This window comes from Marmota monax, unplaced genomic scaffold, assembly GCF_021218885.2.
Source record: "Marmota monax isolate L192 unplaced genomic scaffold, Marmota_monax_Labrador192_F-V1.1 WCK01_AAM20220418_F8-fsc00052, whole genome shotgun sequence".
Taxonomy (NCBI): domain Eukaryota; kingdom Metazoa; phylum Chordata; class Mammalia; order Rodentia; family Sciuridae; genus Marmota; species Marmota monax.
This window is the reverse complement of record NW_026693473.1, coordinates 2,868,756-2,890,887: the sequence shown is the minus strand read 5'-3', so window position 1 is coordinate 2,890,887 and position 22,132 is coordinate 2,868,756. Positions and strand designations below refer to the sequence as shown.

The following is a 22,132-nucleotide window of genomic DNA, read 5'->3' as shown; positions in this document are numbered from 1 at the left end:
GCATCCCAGGAACTTTCCTGAATAATTGTAAAATAAAATTATTTTCAGACTGAGTAGTTTTGTGTGTGCATGTGAATGTATGAACATGGTTGTTTACATACCTAGTGTTTGTACACTGGGAATGGGGGACGGAAGAGAGGGGAAGAAGGAATGGGCTGCACAGAAATGGTTACATGTCTAAAAAGCTCTACATACTCAGGCTTCCTCCTCACTGACCAACATCAGTAATGGCTGCAAGCATCCTTCTAGCCTTAGCTGCTGGACCCCAGTCCTAATACTGAACCAAGAAAGCTAGGTCTTAGGATATTGAATTCATTAGACTGTTCATGTTCTATACTGTCTTAGAAGAACTCTTGAAAACATTAGGCCCCTAGAGATGCCTCTGGGTGGGAGTAGTGGGAGGAGAGTTTAATAGCACAAAGCAGGTCAGGTGGGCATATTATTATGTTTTTATATAAAGTTGCTACTTGGGAAAAGCTAGAGCCCTTTCTAAAGATACATTAGCTAGGTTAATGGAGCCTAGTGTATCTGGTTTCAAAGCCCAGGCTACTTCTGCCTGCTGCATCTCACTACATCATCAAGAATGACCTTGAGACATTTGCAGAGGGGTATGGGTTTTCTTGTGTCATCTGTAAGTTCTGTGGTTTCTTCAGAGAACTGTGTTCCTATATGTTGTGTCAAATATCTGGTCTGTTAGTTCCAATTATGATACTACATTAGGATTCCAAATGAAATGAAAGTTTTTTTCCCTTTCTACAAACTTACTCGTCCTTAAAATAGTTTCCATGCCCCCATGATAAATACGAGAGAACAAATGAATAAAACTACCCAGTTTATCTCAGATTTGGAAGTGACTTTAGAAACTTTCTGCCCCTTATTCAGAGATGCCCTTTTCTCTATGGGGGACCAATTCCAGTCCTGCTTGGGCCCCTTGGGGAGTCCATGACCTGTGAGCAAGTTTAGGAGAGGCTAGATTGGATACAATAATAAACACCCGCCACTTTTCGGTGGTTAAACAACAAAGGGTTATTTTTTGAAGTCCCACAATGACTGGGATTCTACTCATGTTGTCATTGTCAGCCCCCCCACTCACCGGGCTGCCCAAGGAGCCACTCTGGGGAATTGTAGATTGCCTTGACAGGCAATGAGAGAAAAAACATAGCAAAACTTGCAGTGATCTTGAAATAGAAAAGGATACATTTCATTAGAACAAGTTACCTGAGCAAGTGTGACTTCAAGAGGAAAGGGAAGAACAGCTGATCTGGATGCACAGTCCTACCATCAGATGATACCACCTGGTTCTTTCAGAATTCTCTCTGAAACCAAATCCTCCTGGTGAGCTCCGACTCCACACAGCCCCCCAAACAACCAGGAATCTTTCTCCCTCCATGCTTTGACTTGCCCCTCGTTAGTTATTCTCTCCTGTCAATTGATGAATTCTTATTTAGACATGGACTATATAGGTCTCGCTTTGAAGTGCTGTGGGTAATGCAGAAGTGAGTTAGTTTTTAAATCTTAACTCTTCAAAATCTACATATAAATCACTTTTCCCTTTAGGGCTTTCTTGGTTACTACAGCCTACATCAAATGCTCTGAATTCTTTTACTACTGCAAATGCAGCTGCCCACCTATGCAGGACAAATGCTGATCTACGACATTCCCTGATGGGTTTTCCAGCTCAATGTCTGTTTCTCTGATGAAATTACAAACTTGGAATGAAAACAGCATTTTTTGTGATTGCCTCATGATCCTGAAAACCTTGCAAAAGACCAAAGAATTTAACTCTTTTAATTTAAGTGCCTAAAGCAGAAGGAACTGACTCAAACTTCAGGAAGTAGCTGTGAGGACAGGGTGACAGGAAATGACAGGAAACCTGAATACGGAACTGAAGCAGCCACTCAGTTTCTTACCCTGAAGCTATAGCATTCAGAGAGGGCGCCGGGTGTGGACGTGAGGAGCCCGGAGCTCAGATCAAACGCTTGTGCTGGTGGAGGTGGGTATTCTGAGCGAATGGTGGGAGACTTGGGGAACACAGGGCAAGAATGGAAGATGAATCTACCTGGTGCTCAGTTCTTGTTGAGGGACAAGGTTACTGTTAAACTTTGATGGCCAGAAGGCCTGGGTGCACTGGTGGTGGAGAATGAGCACCTGGGTGTGCAAAGAGAAGGGAAAGGTTTCAGCCCAGGAAGCAGATTTCAGGAGCCAATAAGACCCAGACCCAGCAAAGTGTTTCTGCTGACAATCCAAAGCCACTCTAAGGGCTGCAGCTCCTAGAAACTGAATTGGAAGGGGGATCCACAGGTGATGGAGACAAAGACTGTACTTGAAGAGTCCATGGTTTAGTGGGTAGACGAAACCCACAGAGGAAACGTAACAGATCAGGAAGTAGTCACTAGTGCACACTAGTGCTGAGAACCGAGTGCTGATGGGGCCAAGTGCAGGGTGACTGATCAGCTGAGGCTGGTTTCTATGATTATGATCCCAGAACCCCAGAGTGTCAGAAACAAAGGGGACTTTACAGATTACCTAGGTTAAACCCTGGGTTTATTTTCCCTTGGAGGAAATCAGAAATAATCCGTTGTTTGCCAGATTATTTAAGATCCTCTCTGTGAATTTCCTAGTCCAGCCCCCTGTACGTCCTCTATGGCGATTCCCTTGCCATTGTCCTTGTGCTTCACTGATGCTACTGTAAGAGCCTCACAGTGAAGCTTCGACCGTGCCTGGGCTCCATGTCTCACCAGCTCACCCTAGACTCCCACTTCTATATAGCAACTCCTATCTTTCTGATTTCTGGGCAGTAGGGAAAGGATATTAAGTTTTCTCTGTATCAGAAACTTTATTTCAATGGAGCTGAGGGTGTGGCTCAGTTGTAGAGCACTGGCCTAGCATGAGTGAGGCACTAGGTTCAATCCTCAGTGCCACATAAAAACACATACCTACATACTTACATACATAAGTAAAGGTTTTGTGTGCATCTACAACCAAAAAGTGAAAAATGGGTGAAGGTGGGAGGGTGATGAGAGTCAGGGTGAGGCCTCAGAGGAGGGGGAAAGAGGAGGAGACTATCGGTCCTCACTGCTTCCTTATTACTCATGAATATTTCAGAGACTTCTCCTTTCAGTTTTCTATGTGAGGTCCTTTTGTTGCAGAGCAGCCCAGGAACCAGCCATAGGAATTATAAGAATGTAGGATGACGGGTCTTGTTTACCTGTCCCCACCCCTCATCCACAGCTGTTGCCCCAGCAGGGAAGGCCTAGCCGCTCTTGGTGGTGACACATCCCGCAGCTAGGATGACTCATTCTCTCATTTCCAGTCTCCCCTGTGGCAATTCTATAGCCACACTATCTGGAATTTCCCCTGAGCAGGTTTTCAAAGAGAAGGATGATGTTTCCAAGTGGACACAGAAGCTGGAGAGTCTGAAGGTAGAGGTGGAGAGACAGGAGAGCTCTAGGAGTGGTCAGTTGTAAAGAGAGACAGTGAAGAGGCGCGGGGGGAGGCCACCAGTGGGAAGAGGTGTCTGAAAAGGGAAGGATGGGCAGGGAAGTTGCCAGCTAACAAGAGGGTCAAGAAACCTCAGTGGCCACCAGAGCAGGTGGACGTTGTCTATTATGACCTCTTCACACCAAGATCCAGGAGCCCACAAATGCAGAGCAACTCTAGCTCTTCCTCCAGCACAGTTGGCAAGGCTCAAGGGTACACTGGGGCTGCCCCCGCAGAACAACACCTTGGAATCCTTTCAAACTAGTCTTCTCCAGATTATCTCTTTCATGGTTATTTAGTTGATAAAAATCAAATATCTCCTAATGTTTAAGATAAAGGATTTATTACACGCTAATTTTGAATCCCTTATATTCTTTAGAAATATTATCAAACTTTTTTTAAAACTCAGTAGTAAAGATTTATTCCCAGTAAATAGTGCTTCCCCATGCATTGTTCAATACAGGAATTCCAGCTGCTTGACCCTTCTGACTACCCACAGCTGTGCAGTGACCAGTCTCAGCACAGCTCTTGCATTGATGGTAGAAAAAAATATTCTCAAAATAATTAATTAATCAGGTTGTAGACACAAGATTTTCATTTCTCCAGGAGCTGGACTAGTTTATGTTTGGGTCGTGTGAAAGGAGTCATGTAATATCAGAGTGAAATGGCAGCATAATTTGATGGATGTCATAGCTTCCCTCACTGATTACCACTCTGTAAGCCACTGCCTGGCTGACCTCTGGACACAAGTGAAGAGTCCAGCTGTTTTGACACCCAGGACATTTAATGTTACCTACACCCATGAGAATTTCTCTCCAGAGAAGGTGAGCCCAAGCCACGTTAGCTTGTCTTAAATAAACCCCATATCCTCTACCTGCACAGAAGTACCTTCCTAAAACTTTCATCTGCTTTGTCTTAGCTCCTATTTTCTTCTAGGAAAAGAATGGCAGGAAACATTGGGATTTTTTTTTAAAAATGTTTATTTTTTTAGTTCTAGTTGGACATAATACCTTTATTTTATTTTTATTAAACCCAGAGCCTAGGTGAGCGCTCTACTGCTGAGCCACACAACCCCAGCTCCAACATTGGGCTTTTTAAAATTTTTTTTTAATTTGTTCTTTCTAGATATACATGACAGTAGAGTATTTTTTGACATATTATACATACATAGAATAAGTATACCTTGTTCCAACTAGGATCCCCATTATTGTGGTTAATATATGATGCTGAGTTACACTGGTCATGTAAGACATAAGCTCCAGCTTAGGTCTGTGTATAAGGATAGGAAAGATATGCCCAATTCATTCTATTGTCTTTTCTATTCCCATTCCCCCTCCCATCCTTTCATTCCCCTTTTTCTAGTCCAATGAACTTCTAGTCTTCCCCTCCCTTGTTGTAAGTTAGCAGCCACATATTAGAGAGAACACTCTGCCTTTGATTTTTAAAATTTTTTTTAAAAAAAATACTTATTTTTTAGGTGTAGATGGACACAACACAATGCCTTTATTTTTTATGTGGTACTGTGGATCGAACCCGGGTCCCACCTGTGCTAGGCGAGCACTCTACCACTGAGCCACAATCCCAGCCCCTCTGCCTTTGATTTTTGGGGGACTGGCTTATTTCACTCATCATGATTGTCTCCAATTCCATCCTCTTACTGGCAAATGCCATAATTTCATTCTTCTTTATGGCTGAGTAATATTTCATTGTGTATATATACCACATTTTCTTTATCCATTCATCTGTTTAGGGCACCTAGGTTGGTGGGCTATTTAATATTGACTTTTTGTCTTTCCTTCTCCTAATTCTTTTTTATCCTCAATTATTCCCATTTTCTGTCACCTTCAGATGTGGAAGTCTGTAGTGGGTCATGATGTATCTGTTTCCGTGGAGACCCAGGGTGATGACTGGGACACAGACCCTGACTTTGTGGTGAGTTTGAAAATAGTTTTTCTTGAACGATTAAGAGGGTGAGGGATGAGCATGCATGTGAGCCACTCTCCGACCTTTGAGAAGACTTAGAAAAGGACGATGTGGGACTGAGTCCTCACAGTGGGAAGGATCAGTGGAACAGCAGGTGGATGAGTAGGGCATGTTTGATAGCTGGTGTGAAGGGTGGAAGGAGACAGGTGTGAATGGGTTTTGCAGTGTGGTTGATGGGCCAAGCTAAAGTTGAGGAGCAGGTAGACCTAGTCTCCTTTGGCCTAGGATCCAGGATTTGGGTTAGAACCGTGTGATACAGGTGGGTTGAAATGTTGTAGGAGACTTGAAGAAGAACAGGCAAAGGAGCCAGAGTAAGAATAAAGGTTTCAAAACTCAACAGTTTAAATTTTACATGGGGCCAGACGTAGTAGGGATACCCTGACCGAAGAAGGCAGCGGATACAGGGAACTGGGAGGTCTTTGTAGCAGTGTGGGTGTGTCTCCTCTTGGCATGGCACATTTCCCACCAACACTTCTGTTGAATGCTCTTTTGTAGAATGACATCTCTGAGAAGGAGCAACGATGGGGAGCCAAGACCATCGAGGGCTCTGGACGCAAAGAGCACATCAAGTAGGTGCCAAATGGACTGGGAGAGGGAAGGGGATTTTGTGAAGAGCTCAAAGCAATCTCAGTAACTCTGGGGAATATGTGGGAGGGAAAAAAAATAGTTCATGTCTGTGTATGTGGTTTTTTTTGTTGTTGTTGTTAATGCTTATTTATTTTTTGTAGTAGTGGGGATTAGAACCCAGGGCTTTGCATATTTTAGGCAAGAGCTCTGCCACTGACCTACATTCCAACCCTTTTTTAAAATTTTAATTTTGAGACAGGTTCTTGCTATGTGTCCAAGGCTGGTCTTGGAACTTGTGATCCTCCTCCATCAGCTTCCCAATAGCTGGGATTACCGTCGTGCACCACTGCTCCAGTTTATGTCTGTGTATATTTGGGTTTTTTGGAGTTTTTTTGTTTTTTCCTTTTTTTGTAGATTCTTTGTGTGTCTCTATATGTGTCATTGTGTATTTCATTTCTTTCCTCTTGTCCCCCTGACCTTATAATTAGTCTTTTATACCTAAGACCCTGCTACTTCCTCCAGGGGAGTCTGTTGTAGTAACGGCCTTCCTTCAGTCAGGCATCAGGGATTCAGAGAGGAAGTGTCTCTCTACCTCCTACTACCCATTAGGTATCTAGTTATCACCAATCTGTCTCTTCACATAAATATAAATGTGTACTTAGAATAGAGGGTGAGTTCAGATGGGCTAAGAAGGAGTCAGTAAAATCAAGGTGAAGAATTCAGAATAAATTTAAAAAGACAATATGAGCTTCCAGGGTTGGCCCAAATAACTTAAAATACACATTTGTACTTGTCTACCTGGCACAAGTGAGAAGCCTCATGTTTAGTAACACAAAGAAGAGTGATAGGAAAAACGTAATGATTAAAACTATTTTAGCAATGACCTTTTACGGACTGTGATAGCCTAATATTCACTTTTACTATTAAGATACCAGAAGAGAGAAGGAACGTGGGAACATATCCAGAGGCTCCTGTGGGATGTATTGTGTATTAGGATTGAGAGAGCCCCTCCCTTCATGGATTATTCAGATCCATCTAACCAGGACTGTCTGCTTTGGGTAGGAATAGAGTGTCAAAGGCCAGTGGCAAAGTAAACACAACAAAGAGCATAACAAGAGCAACAATAAAAAGAACCAACGACTACATACAAAATGGCAAAATTAATTTTGTCAGCTCCATTTTAATCCCCCCCCAATCTAGTAGCAATGTTTTAATCTCATTTCCCCTAGATTTAGAAAAGTGTGAGTGGGTAGAACATTTGTCTAGCATCCACAAGGCCCAGGGTTCAATTCCCAGCACTGAAAAACAAAAAATGTCAGTGGATGACCTTGTTACTCAAGCAATACACTAAGAAAACTTGGCACTTGTTTATGTGGTTTGAGAATATTCCGTACTGTGCATGATTGTACAAGCAGACATTATAGCTTTGAATTACAAAGCTATAATGAATGTCATTCTTAAACAAACCAGGCAATTCTGGAAGCAGTTGTAGCTTCACTGAATACATCACTTTGTCTGACGTCCACTGAAGTCATACAATGTGGTAACCATGCATATGTCTTGTTAACCTAGCTGGATCTATACCTAATGCAATAAATGTTAGATATATTTCCACAAAAACTTACTCACCTCCCATTTATCCAGGCTACCAAGTTACAAAAGCCTGATCTTTGTTGGTAACAGGCCTGGTGACTCTCTCTTATCCTCTCTGATAGTCAGTTTTCTCATTTGGACAAAAAAAGACCTCTAGAGGACATTCCAGTATACAGTGTCTAACCCTCTGGTTCTCTGTGGCTTATGTGCTCTAAGCCTACCTTCACTGTCTGATGGGAATCACTGAGGCCTTTGGAGCTGGGGGATTTGGGGGGTTCAGTCCAAGAGTAACTGTGCGCTTACATGACTCAAAGCAGGAAGAGGAAGTGGCTGGTTCTCACTATCTCACCACCATCTCCCACGCCACGGTGTTTCTTTTTAGGTCTGTCTTCAATAACTTTAGTTTAAGAAGTGGTTTGGTAATTCAGAAAATTGCTCAAATGCTCCTCTCTGTCCCCCAACTTTTGTATAAAGAAACTGCCTGATTTCCAAAGTCTGTGGCCCTTTCCACCTTCCTCTCCACTCTTGCCCACTAATCTATTTTGGTGTCTCTTCTCTTGACCACTAAGGATTCTCACTACTCCCAGACAAGAGTTTCTTAGACTATCTTTGGGAAAGAACCAGGTTTTAGTCTGCTCTTGTTTTCAAATTTGTCACAGACTGATATTTTTGTAAAATGAAAAAAATGACATGAAAAAAAAAGTACAATTTTTAAAATATGTTTTTAGCTGTAGTTGGATACAATACCTTTATTCCATTCATTTATTTTTATGTAGTGCTGAGGATCGAACACAGGGCCCCACGCCTGCTAGGTGAGCGCTCTACCGCTGAGCCACAACCCCAGCCTCGAAAAAAGCACAATTTTAATTTTTAGATTTGACACATCTGATTGCTATGTTAAATTGCTATGAAAGGTTCTAAATACATACTCCCAATTTTTATTCTTATTTCATGGTGGAAGAGAAGTGGTTGGGCTTGTGCACTGCACCCTGAGCAGCATGACACCAGACACAGCTCCTGGTGCTTCCTGAGACCTGTCTGGTTGTCAGGTCCCATCCTCACTGCCTCGGGAGCACTGTCCACTTTGTCATGCCCTGACATTTTTTTTTTTTTTTTGAGTTTGATATGTTGACCATGTCATTTTTTATTTAAATATTTAAAAATAATTTAATATTTTTAAGTAACAGAATTTGCTAGATCCCACTTTCATTTACAAAATGACATTCACTTTTGTCAATGAACTGAAAGTTTCAGAAACTTTCCATCTATTCATTTAGTATCAATAGATACATTTGTAAAAATACTTTTTTTTTTTTTTTTGGTATCGGGAACTAAACCCAGGGGTGCTCTACCACTGAGCTCTATTCCAGCTCTTATTATTTTGAGAAGGAGCCTCTCCAAGTTGCCCAGGTGGCCTCGAACTTGCAATCCTCCTACCTCAGTCTCCCAAGTAGCTGGGATTATAGGGGTGAGCCACTGCACCCAGCAAAGTAATTCCTCTTTAATGTACCAAGAAGTCTGATTTGCTTTTATATGAAATCATACCTAGTGTCAAAAAATGAAGAATCACATGAAAATAGAAGGGAGACTAGTAGAGGAAGGAGACATGGGGAGGAAGAAAGTAAAAATCATTGGCTAAACTTTGGTTAAAATAAGATACAATTAAGTTAATAGGTACATGCATCTGCTTTCATTTACAAGTGTAATTGCAGGCTTTATGTTAACAATTTACTTTGGGCAGAGGGAGGTAACAAAATATAAATCTATCCTTGAGATGAACATTGGCCTGACTGGCAATCTGTCATAATAGAGATGTGAAGAAATAGCCAATCAAAACTTACATTGTTCTATATCGGATGCCTCTTCTTGAATAATAGATTTTGCAACCAATGTAAAGAACAGATAAAACGCTCAGTGTTAACACAATACCACCAACAAAGCTGCCAGTGTCAAATTTTGATTTTTCATTAAAATGAATGGTTGCTGTGATTGTTAATGATGTCGCTAAACTATTTTGAGTTGTGGTTGTCATAGATGTTGACATCTGGGATACGTTCTGTGAAACACTTGTTGCTTTGGATGTTGACTTTAAAGTAGTGGAAGTCGTATTTGTTGAGAACCCTGGTGTTGCCATTTTAGAAGTCATTACTGGTTTGATGGTGACATATGTCACATTTTTTGAGGCCAAGGAAACTGAAGTTGGTGATGGTTTCACAGTGGTGCTGCTGTTAGATTCAGATGTATAGTTGTTATGCATACTATCTGCTAGGGAGTTAGCACTGGAGTTCTGCAGAAGCACACTGGGAGACTCCGCCGGAGCTGAGCTGTCCGCGGCGGCCCCCGGCAGCGCCAGCACCTGCAGCACCCCCAGGAGCAGCGCGGCCCGAACACCTCGCGCGCCGAGTCCCATTGTTCCAAAGCAGGATGCGGCGGCCTCGTGGGTCCCAAACGTGCCGGGAGCCGAGGTAGCGGAGAAAGCGTTTCTTCTGCGCACCCGAGCCCGCCCCGCGTCCCCTTCCGCCGCGCACAACTCCACGGCCGCCTCCTGTACCCTGAATGACCAAATAGGGCGCCGGAGCCGGGCCTGAGGCGGCGTCGCGCGCTGCGCGGGGCGGGGCCCTGTCATGCCCTGACATTTTATTCCAACTGGCAACGTAGAATGATGTGGTACCAAGAGTACTAAACAAGCAGCCTGAAGATCTAGGGACTGTTCCCTGCTCTGCTACCAAGGGACTCAGGGCATTGAAGAGAATTATGTCACCCCTCTGTCTCTATTCCCCCTTGTGACTGGGAATAATAGACCATCCCTGTTTACCTCACAGGAATGCTATGAAGAGCCACAGCTATGGCCTAAGAATCATGGCAACACTTATTAACTGTTACGTGTCGCGCAAAATGCGTTTCCCAAACAACACTATATCATAGATCATGCTGTTATCCTGATTTCACAGAGAAGTAAATAGAGAGGTTTAGATGTTTAATAATTTGTCCAAGGATGTACAAATAATAATTTGAATTCAGCTCAGTCTGACTCTGTGGGCGGAATTTTGTTGTTGTTGTTGTTCTAGGGATTGAACCAGAGGCACTTTATCACTGAAATACATCTCAGGCCTTATTGATTGATTGATTGATTGTGGAGACAGTGTCTTGCTAGGTTGCTTAGGGCCTCACTAAATTGCTGAGGTTGGCCTTGAATTTGTAATCCTCCTGCGTCAGCCTCCTGAGTCTCTGGGATTACTGGTGTGTGCCACTGTGCCCCGCTTTCTTCTTAAATTTATCCTAAAATATTTCATATTATTTCATGTGGCTATAATTATATTTATTTTTAGCTTTGAATTTCCAAATGTCCATGGCTAGTATATAGAAATAACTTGATTTTTTTTAAGAGAGAGAGAAAGAGAGAATTTTAATATTTATTTTTTTTTTTTTTTTAGTTTTTGATGGGCACAACATCTTTGTTTGTATGTGGTGCTGAGGATCGACCCAGGCTGCACGCATGCCAGGCAAGCGTGCTACCGCTTGAGCCACATCCCCAGCCCAAGAAATAACTTGATTTTGACATAGTTACCTTGTATCCTGTGATATGGCCAAAGTCATTTAATAGTTCTAGTAGATTTTTGTTTATGGATATTCCTTCATACATGATCACAGAATATATAGTAACATAGTATACATACAGAACCACTCACCTTTGTGCTTTTAATTTTGTTTAAAAAAAAACCAAAAAACAAAGCTCTGTTCTTTCTCTTAGTTCATCTTTGAAGTCCTGGATTTTGCTTGGTTCCCATGAACTTCATTGCTTTATTAATGTAACATAGTTGAAATTTTTAAATGGATATCTGAGAGTGTGTCAAAAGTTTCTTAGATGTACTTGGCATATTGAGTTATTGAATTATAATTTTTCCTCTCTACTCTTGCACCTGACCCAGTATTTCCATACGTTAATCATCTTTGTGTCCTCAGAACCTAACAGCACCTCACACTCAAAAATTGTTTAATTAATAATCATTGAATAAAGGAATGCTATATCAAGACCTATTCAGAATGGATTCAGCTATATCCTAAATAGGTTAATAAAAAGTTGTTATTTTCCTCTGGTCATATTTTCATTCAAATGATATGATCTGTTGATTGGCATAATCTCCTGGCTAGCCTCTGTCTTCTATTAAGTGGGTGTTTCTGAATATCATTTTTCTAATCCCTTTTTTAAAACTTGTTTCAACGTAATGTAGTTATGATCTTCTTAATAATCACTAAGCTCATTAAAACGTAGTGGATATTTCTTAATTGAAAGCAATGTTTGGCCCCATTGTCTTCATTCTTCATCTGAGTCTTTCAGTTGGGAAGCACAGGAGGGTGATTTAATTGTTCTTGGATCCCACAGCTTTTCTGACACAGTAGGTTCTAAAGCATTGGTGTTGTTGAACTAGTAACATGGGACCTCTGCCGTCACGCTGCCAGAGGGTTTAAAGGAGGCATGGGAACAGAGGGTTCTTCCAGCACTTAGATTAATTTCATCTGGTTTATAGCCAGCTTTCTAAAATTAACTGTGGCTAAAGCTGAAAAGGCTTTTTAAAAAGACCTTCACTGGATTATCCCACAAGGCCACCAGATGGATCTATTCTTCCATGAAAGAAGAGCATTTCCACGGTGAGATGGCCATTCTGCCTATAACCAATGTGTCTTCTTGTCCTGAGCTTGTGAAGGACCAGGGACATCACTCTCAATACCTCAAATCTTCATTGCTTGCTGCAGAAGGTCAAATTTCTTACCTAGAGTTCTCTTGCCCAAATGTTTCTAAAAATCCCCAGGGGTTCCTGTATGTGCCCCAAGTATATATTATCCTTGTTGTCACTTAAGGGTGCTGGTGCTGATCTATGGCTTCATATGCTCAGGCCAAACCCATTGGCCAAGGTGAATGTCCACCCTCTGAAGTGTTGCAGCCACCTTCATTATAAAGATGGAAGTGAGTGTTCAGGGAGAGACAGGATGGCTCCCTGGATGTCACTTGCTCTTAGGGATGGGGCAAATCCCTGGATGTCCCAAATCTATCATTTGAACCCTAAACTATTATAACAGTTAAGGATAAATGGATATTATTATTTTTTTTTGTTTAGTATTAGTTTTCTCAGGAATTATCTGGTGTGGGGAGAAGAGGGTCAGAAGATGTTGATTCTTGACAAAAACATTCACACAATACTAATGTATAAATAAATTTACCCAATGCTGCACTTTTATAAGCACCATTTTTAATGATTTCCAGTATGCTATTGAAGCTTAACGTTTCAATTTTCTAAACTATTTTTTAGTTATTGGTCATGTACTTTCTTGCTGTTTTGCTGTTGTGCACAATGTTTCAATGAATATTTTTATGCTTCTTGAGATGGATCACTTAATTGACAGAAAGTAGGTCCAATCAGAGAGGAAGATGACATCTCAGTTATTACAATATAGACACCATCATCATCTAAGGCTCAAGAACATGAAAAAAAATGATACTAAAGATCAGAAGCTTATTTTAATAAGCAAAATAACAGACTATAGGAAATAGTCTGAGAGCTTCTGAGAGTTTAAATCAGGGTATTGTGCACAGGTCAGACTGATCTCTTACTGCCAGACCCATCACTAGCATATTTTGAGGACTCGGGTCATTGATACAAATAAACAGACCTCAGGATTTCCACTTTTCTGGGAGGATGGGTTCACTGATCTCCCTATGCTGGGTGAATCTCGATCATGTGGTTGCTTCCAGCATTCACCAGCTGAGGAGCAAAGTGTCGGAGGAGCATGATGTTCTCAAGAAAAAAGAAATGGAATCAGGGCCCAAAGCGTCCCATGGCTATGGTGGTCGGTTTGGAGTGGAAAGAGACCGAATGGACAAGGTGAGTTGCAAGGGAGAGATTTGTTTTTAAAAAAATAAAATAAAATAGACTAATTTGTTGGTTTCATGGTTTAAATTTGTTCAAAAGTACAGTTCCCACTTAGGCTTTAAAAAATAGAATGTCTGCATGTAATTTTTATCATTTTTTTTCCTTATCTTAACACCTAAGATATAGATAGTGGAAAATAGAGGCCAAATATTAGAATGGCAGCCAGAGGCACACTGTCACTCCTGCATCAACAAGAGAGGGTGTGCCGGGTTTCTGTTCGCGACTAAAACACACAGGGTTCACTCCAGTTAAACTGGGCTAATTGGGCTGCACAAAATAACCACACAAGAGACACAAATACCTTTTTCTTTGGGGTTGCTGTGATGGCTCCTCTGAACTTAAGGGTCCACAGGGAAAGAGAGAGAGCATGTGCTGACCCCTTTTATTGAGGAGAAGCTATTCAAATGAGGCCAGGGGTCAGATTTCAGGGGGCTGAGTCTATCTTCATGATGTCCACTGTCAGCAGGTTAACTGACATCTGGGTAGGCCACACCCAAGGACACAGTAAGAGAAGGGGACACACACAGGCACTTCCATGGAAGATTCTATCCTAAACAGGGCCAGGGGTTATATTACAAAAGAAGAAGTGAGCATAGCTCCACCCATGGGGCTGTAGGAAGACACAGCCTGGGCACAAAGACAGTCACTCGAACCCTAGAAGAGCGGGACAGTCTAGCAGCATGGGTGCCTGACGCCACATCACCCAATAGGGGAGTTAACTCAATCACGTGGGAGGTTGGTCTCCCACAAGTGTGCACAAGAGGAGAAGGGGAAAATAGGTTTTAGAATCATTTATTTATTTTAAATGTCTATATATTATGTCTTTGTTCAACTTCTTTTATTGTTTCTTTACTGTATATTTAGTGATCTTTTTGTACATATATTACACATTAAATGTTGGAGAAAAGTTAAGAATTTACTTCATTATTGTTTTGATGCACAAGGCCCTTGTTTTAGATCTTTTTGTTTCTGGTTTGAACACTGCTCCTCCTACCCAGCTCTGTCCTCTGGCTCCCTGCCCAGCCTCCAGGAGTCTTCTAGGTGATGGCTCCCTGGTGGTACAGGGAAGAATCAGGGATGTGCAAGGCCAGGAAAGGCCCCCTGCCCTCATCCGGTACTCCTCAGCACCGCTCTCAGAGGCTGCAGGACTGATCCAGCGTGGACTTTCTGGTGTTCTGACATGCAATGGATATTGCATCCCTGTATCTATGGTTTCAAGGTCATTTTGACCATTTCATCCTTCCATTCTTGATTGTTCTCAGAGTGCCGTGGGCCATGAGTATGTTGCTGAGGTGGAGAAGCACTCTTCGCAGACTGATGCTGCCAAAGGCTTTGGGGGCAAATTCGGAGTTGAGAGGGACAGGGCAGACAAGGTAAGCAGTGACTTGCTCCCCGCACTGTCCTCCTTAAACCATGGGGGACCTGCTGATACTTGCCCATAAATGTAGGCCACACTATTGGAGGCAGTAGATACTATTTGGGTGTGGCACCATCACAGGTGTAGTCCCCATGAACTCCCTCAGCAAGTTCCTTGGTGCCACTGTTGGAGGCCACATGCTGAGCCCCAAGATATCCATTTAAATGCAGCAGGGGCTGGATATAACAGTGGTACAGCACTTGCCCAGCCTTTGTGAGGCCTGGTTTTTCATTCCTATCACTGCAAAAAAATAAATAAATGAGGCAAAGACTCAAGTTCTCTGAATAAGAATTCCTCAAGCCATTGGTTTTGTTTTTGTTTCTTTATTTTATGTTTAATTTATTTGTTTGATTGGGTTTCTGGTACTGGGGATTAAACCCAGGGGCACTTTACCAATGAGCCACATCCTCAGTCCTTTTATTTATTTATTTACTGGTACCAGGGATTGAACTCAGGGGCATTCAATCACTGAGCCACATCCCCGGTCCTATTTTTCTATTTTATTTAGAGACATGGTCTCATTGAGTTGTTCAGCGCCTAGCCATTGCTGAGGCTGGCTTTGAACTCGCGATTCTCCTGTCTCAGCCTCCTAAGCTGCTGGGATTACAGGCATGCCCCACCGAGCCCAGCAAGTCATTGGTTTTTATTATACCTATACACATGAAGAGAAATTTTCCCAAGCTCTTCTTTTGGCCTAACATCAAAACCTTCTAAAAACGCATGCCTTTCAGGAAAACAGAGATGTCAACTTAAATATTATTACCATGACAACAAATAATCTAGAAAAGCAATTATTTAGGATCGAAATGATTTTCAGAGGTGAAGGGTACTTTTCACAGGATTTAGCTTCAATCTCTGAAGTCTGGGTATTTACAGAGATTCCTTTGTACCAAACAGTAGTTTAAAAGAAAAAAAAAAAAAAAAATATATATATATATATATATATATATATATATATATATATATATATATACCAGTATAGTACAATTACAGGATGACAAGGTGGACAGGAGAGGAAATTTGCTAATTCATTGAAGCTCTCTGTTCCATGCCTTATTAAATGAGATTCTTTGAGCTTTTATTTCATGGTGCAGGCTGGTGTCTCTTCCCTTCAGCACTCCCTACAGCTGCACAGAGAGAGGACATCTTCAAGCTAACTCAGTTGTATTGTTCTAATTTCCAGCATTTGTTAATTATGTGAGACTGAATTCATAAAACTAAGTGCTAGAATATTGACTGTCTACATGGTGGAGAGAGGCAGGGGAAAGCCAAAACACATCTTGGAAAGTTCAAAACCTGCTCTAAAGAAAAGGGAAATGCAGAAGGTGATTTTTGAAGGCATAAATGGCATAGCTTGTAATGTTCTATAAACAGGATGGAATTTCCTGTTCCATTTGGCTCCCCTCCTGTGTGTCTTTGCCTAATCTCTTATTGTCTGCTTTACAAGCCACAAGGGAAATCACCTGAACAGTGTGTGTGTCATGTAAATAAAGAAAGGACACTTTACTAATTAGTTCGTGAAATGCAAAACCTAGACTTGCTTACAGACTCCCAGTTACTGTGCAATGGGGATGCAGCCCCCAGGTGATGTTAGGTCCCCTGGACAGTTCATCCAGCTCTGGGGTCAGCCAAGATCCAGATTCTCCCGGTTTTTCCCACCCCCACCAAAATCTGCATCTTTGTGTTTCACTGCTGAGTTATGAAAGAAGAGAGGCAAGTATAACCAACCAAGAACGGGATAAATATCTCTTTCATGTGCATACTGGTTTACAAGGTACTTTTATACGTATTATCTGATTTTAGTTTTGTGAGGATTTCTCAGGAAGAAATACACTAAATTTAGAGAGTGACTAAATGCAGACTCATGTATATACCTTGTTCCATTTTTTGTCATATTATTCTAAATGAAGAGGGAGCCTTTCTTGCATTTTATAGTGGAGATGGGTAAAGCAGGTGTTCTACTCTTCATGTTATATTAGAGACCAGTGCGCAGTCCTATTAAGGAGCATGTCTAAAGCTAACCAACTATGAATAGGGGAAGCGGGGTTGGATCTAGAGCTGTCTGTGTGCAGAGCCCGTGCTCACTGCTCGGTAGAACACTGCCAGGCACCAGCCTGTAGGGATTCTGTTTCTAGGTTAAAGCCCCATCACAGCCCTGAGCCCCCATAATCTACCTTTGGGGCTGAACCTAGAGTAACGGAAAGCCAGGGAGAGGAAAACTGACAGTTCGGACGCTAACAGTTCTCTGTCCATTTCTCTGCAGTCAGCAGTGGGCTTTGATTACAAAGGAGAAGTGGAGAAACACACATCTCAGAAAGGTAAGGACCTGCACTCCCGCCTTGCCTACCTGCCCGGCTGGCTCCTCCACGGACTTCACCTCCCAACAGCTGCTGCCAGTGTCCCTGCTCCAGGACTCCCGGCCCACTACCCACTACCCACTCTTTAATTCTACTGTGTGCTTGTTCTCTCTGTCCCCTTCACTGCTTTCTATGAGACTGATGAAGTTTTCTTTCATTCTTTTTTCTTGTAACAGTCTGAAAGTAAACTATTTGATTCCTTTATTCTAGAGTTATCCTTGAATTTTAAGTCTCTAAGATTTAACAGACTGCCCTTTCAACCCTAGACTACTCTCGAGGCTTTGGTGGCCGTTATGGGGTGGAGACGGATAAACGGGACAAAGCAGCTCTGGGATATGACTACAAGGGAGAGACGGAGAAACACGAGTCCCAGAGAGGTGAGTTGGGGCTGAGAAGAGAGAGGTCACGGAGAAGGACAGAGATCTCCTTCCATTCTGTCTGGAAGTGGCTCCAGGGGCCCCGGATGTGGAGGGGCTGATGTGCAGAGAAGACAGGTGGGGTGGGGTGGAGAGTAAGTGGGTGGAGGAGGGGAGACATGCAGGGGTAGAGAAGACAACACAAGATTAGGAGCAGAGCTGAGGAGGGAGGCCAAAGAGAAGGGGTCACTGGGGAAGGGATGGAGACAGGCTGGGCGATGGCCACACAGTGGCTTGGCTATGTGTCTCTCATCCCCTTCTGCCTCATAGTCTTTCTCTTCCCTGGATCCGTGCAGTGGTAGCTGGAGAGCTCTCCTTGTTTTTTCCTTTTTTGTTTGTTTTGTTTCCCATTATTTTGAAACTTCTTTAATTTTGTTTCCCTGTTTCCATTTCTCTCTTCTCCATTCTCTCTGAACTTTTCCCCCCATCCTTTCCCCTCTTTTCCCACCCATGCCTCTCTCTATCCTCTGAATCTCACATTTCCTCTTGTGTCTCTGTGTCCCACATTCCTGTCTTCTGGTCCTTCTTCCCACGGCTCCATTTCCCCACCTATCTCCAGCATTTTAATCTCCTATAGTGACTCTCAGAACTTCCTGTCCCACAGATTACGCCAAGGGCTTTGGTGGTCAGTATGGAATCCAGAAGGACCGAGTGGATAAGGTAACGCGCCAGAACACCAGTGTCCTGAGAAGGGTCCCCTACGTGTAGGGAAGTAGAGAGAAGAGTTCAAAGCAAAGTGGGGAGAAGGTTGGGACAGTGATGCTGGTGCTCTGAGCCTGTCCTGCTGGGATCCTGCCCTCCCCATTGACTGCCTTCAGCATCTGATGGACATGAGGTCACAACCTGTTTGAGCTTTAAGCGAAGACAGTGGAGTGCAGCAAGGAGAGACAGAGGAGAAACGAATCCTAGGGAAAGGTGGTGTTAGTTGTGCAGTTTCGTGGATTGCTTGGCATTGCTTAACCCACTCCTTTTTATCTCTTCCTAGTCCACGTCACTGTTGTTCCATGCACTAGCTCCTTCTGCATTGGCCAGGGACCCTGCTGCATTCTAGGCTCAAGACATGTGATCCAAAGTACACTAAGCTTTCAAAGGGAGCCACCAAACCTACCTGTTTAGAACTCTCTCTGCCACAAAATAATAATAGGACCTTGTACTAGTGTTAAGACCCACATGGTTAAGGGCTACTTCCTACAGTGGGCCCAATCTCCAGTACTGCCTTCTGAGTCACTGCCATCCTGTCCCTCCCCACCTGCACAAACTGTTATCCCAATTTACAGAGTGCTGTTGGCTTCAATGAGATGGAGGCCCCAACCACAGCTTATAAGAAGACGACACCCGTAGAAGCCGGTGAGTCTCAGTTTCCTCTATGATCGTCAACTTCCTCTTTCTCCTCCGCAGTCTATCTCCTGCATGCCTTTAACTGCAGAGGTTATCTGAGGGAGGCTTGATCCCTAGCTTCATATTCCCAGATCTGTCTCCTAGAAAAACCAGGTCAAGTGATAGAGTGGCATTAGGGAGGGAACTGGGGGCAGAGAACACAGGGGGAGGGAGGGAGAAGTACTTGGGAAGGGTATGCAGGGGTAGGAGCTTGGGATGGGCAGAAGATGCTGGTGGCTAGAGGGCATACATGTTTGAGGAGAGTGAGCTACTGAGGGAACCAAGGCTTATAATTTAGAAAGGACAAGAGTCTGAGGTCACACCGAATGGCTAGATGGAAATCTGGGCTTTGAGTCCAAACCATCCTCCTGTACCCCTCTGTTCCTCCATCACCACCTCTTTCTCTCTCCCTCCATGAGTCCCCTCTCCATCTTCTCTTCTGGATATCTAAAACTGATTCCTCTTCTTCCTTCAAACGCCACCCTTTCCTCCACTCCCCGTCCATGTCAACCCTAATTCTTCTTGCCTGTGTACAGCTTCCAGTGGTGCCCGTGGGCTGAAGGCAAAATTTGAGTCCATGGCTGAGGAGAAGAGGAAGCAGGAGGAAGAGGAGAAGGCACAGCAGGTGGCCAGGCAGCAACAGGAGCGCAAGGCTGTGGTGAAGATGAGACAAGAGGCTCAGCAGCCAGTGGCTCCCGCAGAAGAGCCAGCAGCGCCAGCCCCATTGCCCAAGAAAATCTCCTCAGAGGTGAGCCTGGCCCTCTAGGATCCTCGCCTGGAATCTCTTTCCCAGACAGAACCTGAGGGGTCCAAAGGATGGCAAGAAAATAAGGCCTGGGTCTTCCCTGTGTAGGCAGAGTCCTGTTCCTGTCCCCAGGAAGATTCAGTCATCTGTGTAGTTGATACTCGTATGTCAGAAACATCAGAAAACAAACAAGTGAACACTAAGATATATGTAGTACAATGAAGGGCAGGCCACCAGCCACTGCAGCCAGTCATCCAAGAGGAAGGAGCCAGTTCAGGCTGGGGCTCATCTTGAGCAATGAGTTCTAGTTGGATTGGCAGAGAGCAGGACGGGTGTGCCTGGTGATTGTGAGTGAAGGTGGTGGGTGCTCGTTCTCCGTAGGCCTGGCCTCCAGCACAGAGTCATCCAGCACCAGAGCCCGAGCCTGTGAGAACTAGCAGAGAACACCCAGTGCCTTCCCTGCCCATGAGGCAGAGTCCCCCGGAGGTAAGCAGGGCCCCGAGGACTCTCTGCCCCAGGGAGGTGGGTTGCATAGGGTGGCCAAACACCCTGCTTCACCTGGAGTCCCAGGTGGAGTTCTGGTTTGAGTGGTGAAAAGTCCTGCATTCTGGAAGATTCCCAATCCTGGACAAACTAGGACAGCTGCTTATCTTATGCTATCCCAACGATGTGCTTTTGCTTCAGAGTTTCCCTGGGCTTCCAAAGGCTCTGACTTGCCTTCCACTTTCCTGCCTTTATTCCTTTTACATTCCCCTCCTGTTGTTTCTTGGTAGGTGTTCTGAGTGACTGGGTATGGAAGGAGGTTGCAGGATGAAGATGGATGACAGACTGTGGTGGTGCAGGTGGGGTCTCCACTGACTCCTCCTGGTGAGTGCAAGTGACCCTGCTCCACATTGTCTTTTCTCAGGACTATGAGGAGCCCCCAGCTCTGCCTCCTAGAACTCCAGAAGGCTTCCAGGTGGTGGAAGAGCCAATATATGAAGCAGAGCCTGAGCCTGAGAATGACTATGAGGATGTTGGGGAGATGGACAAGCAGGAGCAGGATAATGATCCAGAGGGGGACTATGAGGATGTGCTGGAGCCTGAGGATCCCTGTGTTCCCTCCACCCTGGCTGGTGAGTGGGGTATGGTTAGGGGGAGAAGCAACTCCTCAGTTTTGTCAGGTGTGGGAGAAGAGGAGGATGCGTTTCCCCACTGCCCAGGAGGATCTGTCTCTGCCTTCTCCTTGTTGGTGAGACCATGTGTATATTTCTCATCATGCAGGACCATCAGGCAGCCCAGCTGGGGCTGGGGCTATGGGGATCTCAGCTGTTGCCCTGTATGACTACCAAGGAGGTAGGTTGGGAGTGGCCTGAGACCTCTGATACACAGGAAGGGGATGGATTCTGGGGGTCAGGGAAAGGCCCAGTCTTGCCACCAAGACAAAGGCCAGGCCTCTTTCCTGGGAGTAAGTTCAGGGAGAGATGGCAGGATTCCTGTTTGACCATCCTAATATCCCCTCCATTTCCTCCCCAGAGGGAAGTGATGAGCTTTCCTTTGATCCGGATGACATCATTACTGACATTGAGATGGTGGATGAGGGCTGGTGGCGGGGACGTTGCCACGGCCACTTTGGACTCTTCCCTGCAAATTATGTCAAGCTCCTCCAGTGACTGACCTCACTATCTACTACAGCTGTGACTCCCCATGTCCAAAGTGGCTCTGCCTCCATCCCATCCCCATTCCTGCTGCAAGTGCCTAACAGGAAGTCTTGGGTTACCTGAGGTTCTGGACAGACTTCCCTCTCCTGTTTCATTAGGGCTTCAGGCCGAAACAGCATGAGGAAGGAGGTTTCCTTCCCCTCAGTGTCCTCTGTGTCCTGGAATAGCTCATGGATGTTTACATTGTGGTCCTGCCTTCTTCCCCAGTAATGCCCCCTATAATGACACCCCCAACTCTGATCTATTCCCTGTAAGCACTGGGCTTCCTGGTTTGCTTACCTGAGAAGGTGGGTCTATTCTACATGGTTGTGTTTTTGCCCACTTTTCTTTCCTTCGGAGATATTTCTGAGATTTTTTTCTGTTCAGTCCTAAAGTTGGAAATAAAGTGGGACTACTGTGCACCTCTGTGCTGAGGAAAATAAAACTTCTTGTGCAGTCCTGGCTCTCATGGCTCTAAATTTCCCACCCCCTTCCAGGCACATCCAGAAGACCCACTCTTAACACTGCCTATTCCTAGCACTCTAGATTCAAGGGCGAGGCATTTTCCTATTCCCTTACACCCGGTCC

At 44.1% G+C, this 22,132-nt stretch overlaps 2 protein-coding genes across 3 annotated transcripts; one reads left to right on the top strand and one right to left on the bottom strand.

Moving 5' to 3' along the window:
• The first annotated feature begins 1,839 nt into the window (after window positions 1–1,839).
• Window positions 1,840–22,000, top strand: Hcls1 (hematopoietic cell-specific Lyn substrate 1). 2 transcript variants are annotated; one of them, XM_046457982.2, is made up of 15 exons: window positions 1,860–1,993; window positions 4,087–4,304; window positions 5,329–5,412; window positions 5,959–6,032; window positions 13,376–13,505; window positions 14,816–14,926; window positions 17,234–17,288; window positions 17,594–17,704; window positions 18,348–18,403; window positions 19,021–19,090; window positions 19,657–19,868; window positions 20,247–20,351; window positions 20,773–20,980; window positions 21,129–21,200; window positions 21,381–22,000. In XM_046457982.2, exons 2-15 carry the CDS (start codon window positions 4,161–4,163, stop codon window positions 21,515–21,517), a joined length of 1,569 nt encoding a protein of 522 aa, XP_046313938.1. In that variant the 5' UTR covers window positions 1,860–1,993; window positions 4,087–4,160; the 3' UTR covers window positions 21,518–22,000. The 2 variants fall into 2 exon arrangements, with proteins under 2 accessions (XP_046313939.1, XP_046313938.1); XM_046457983.2 differs by lacking the exon at window positions 4,087–4,304 and having other exon boundaries at window positions 1,840–1,993.
• LOC124101811 (porimin-like) lies at window positions 9,446–10,176 on the bottom strand. The gene has a single exon (XM_046457984.1). The coding sequence runs from the start codon at window positions 10,031–10,033 to the stop codon at window positions 9,461–9,463; it is 573 nt and encodes a 190-aa protein (XP_046313940.1). The 5' UTR covers window positions 10,034–10,176; the 3' UTR covers window positions 9,446–9,460.
• Window positions 22,001–22,132: the final 132 nt, after the last annotated feature.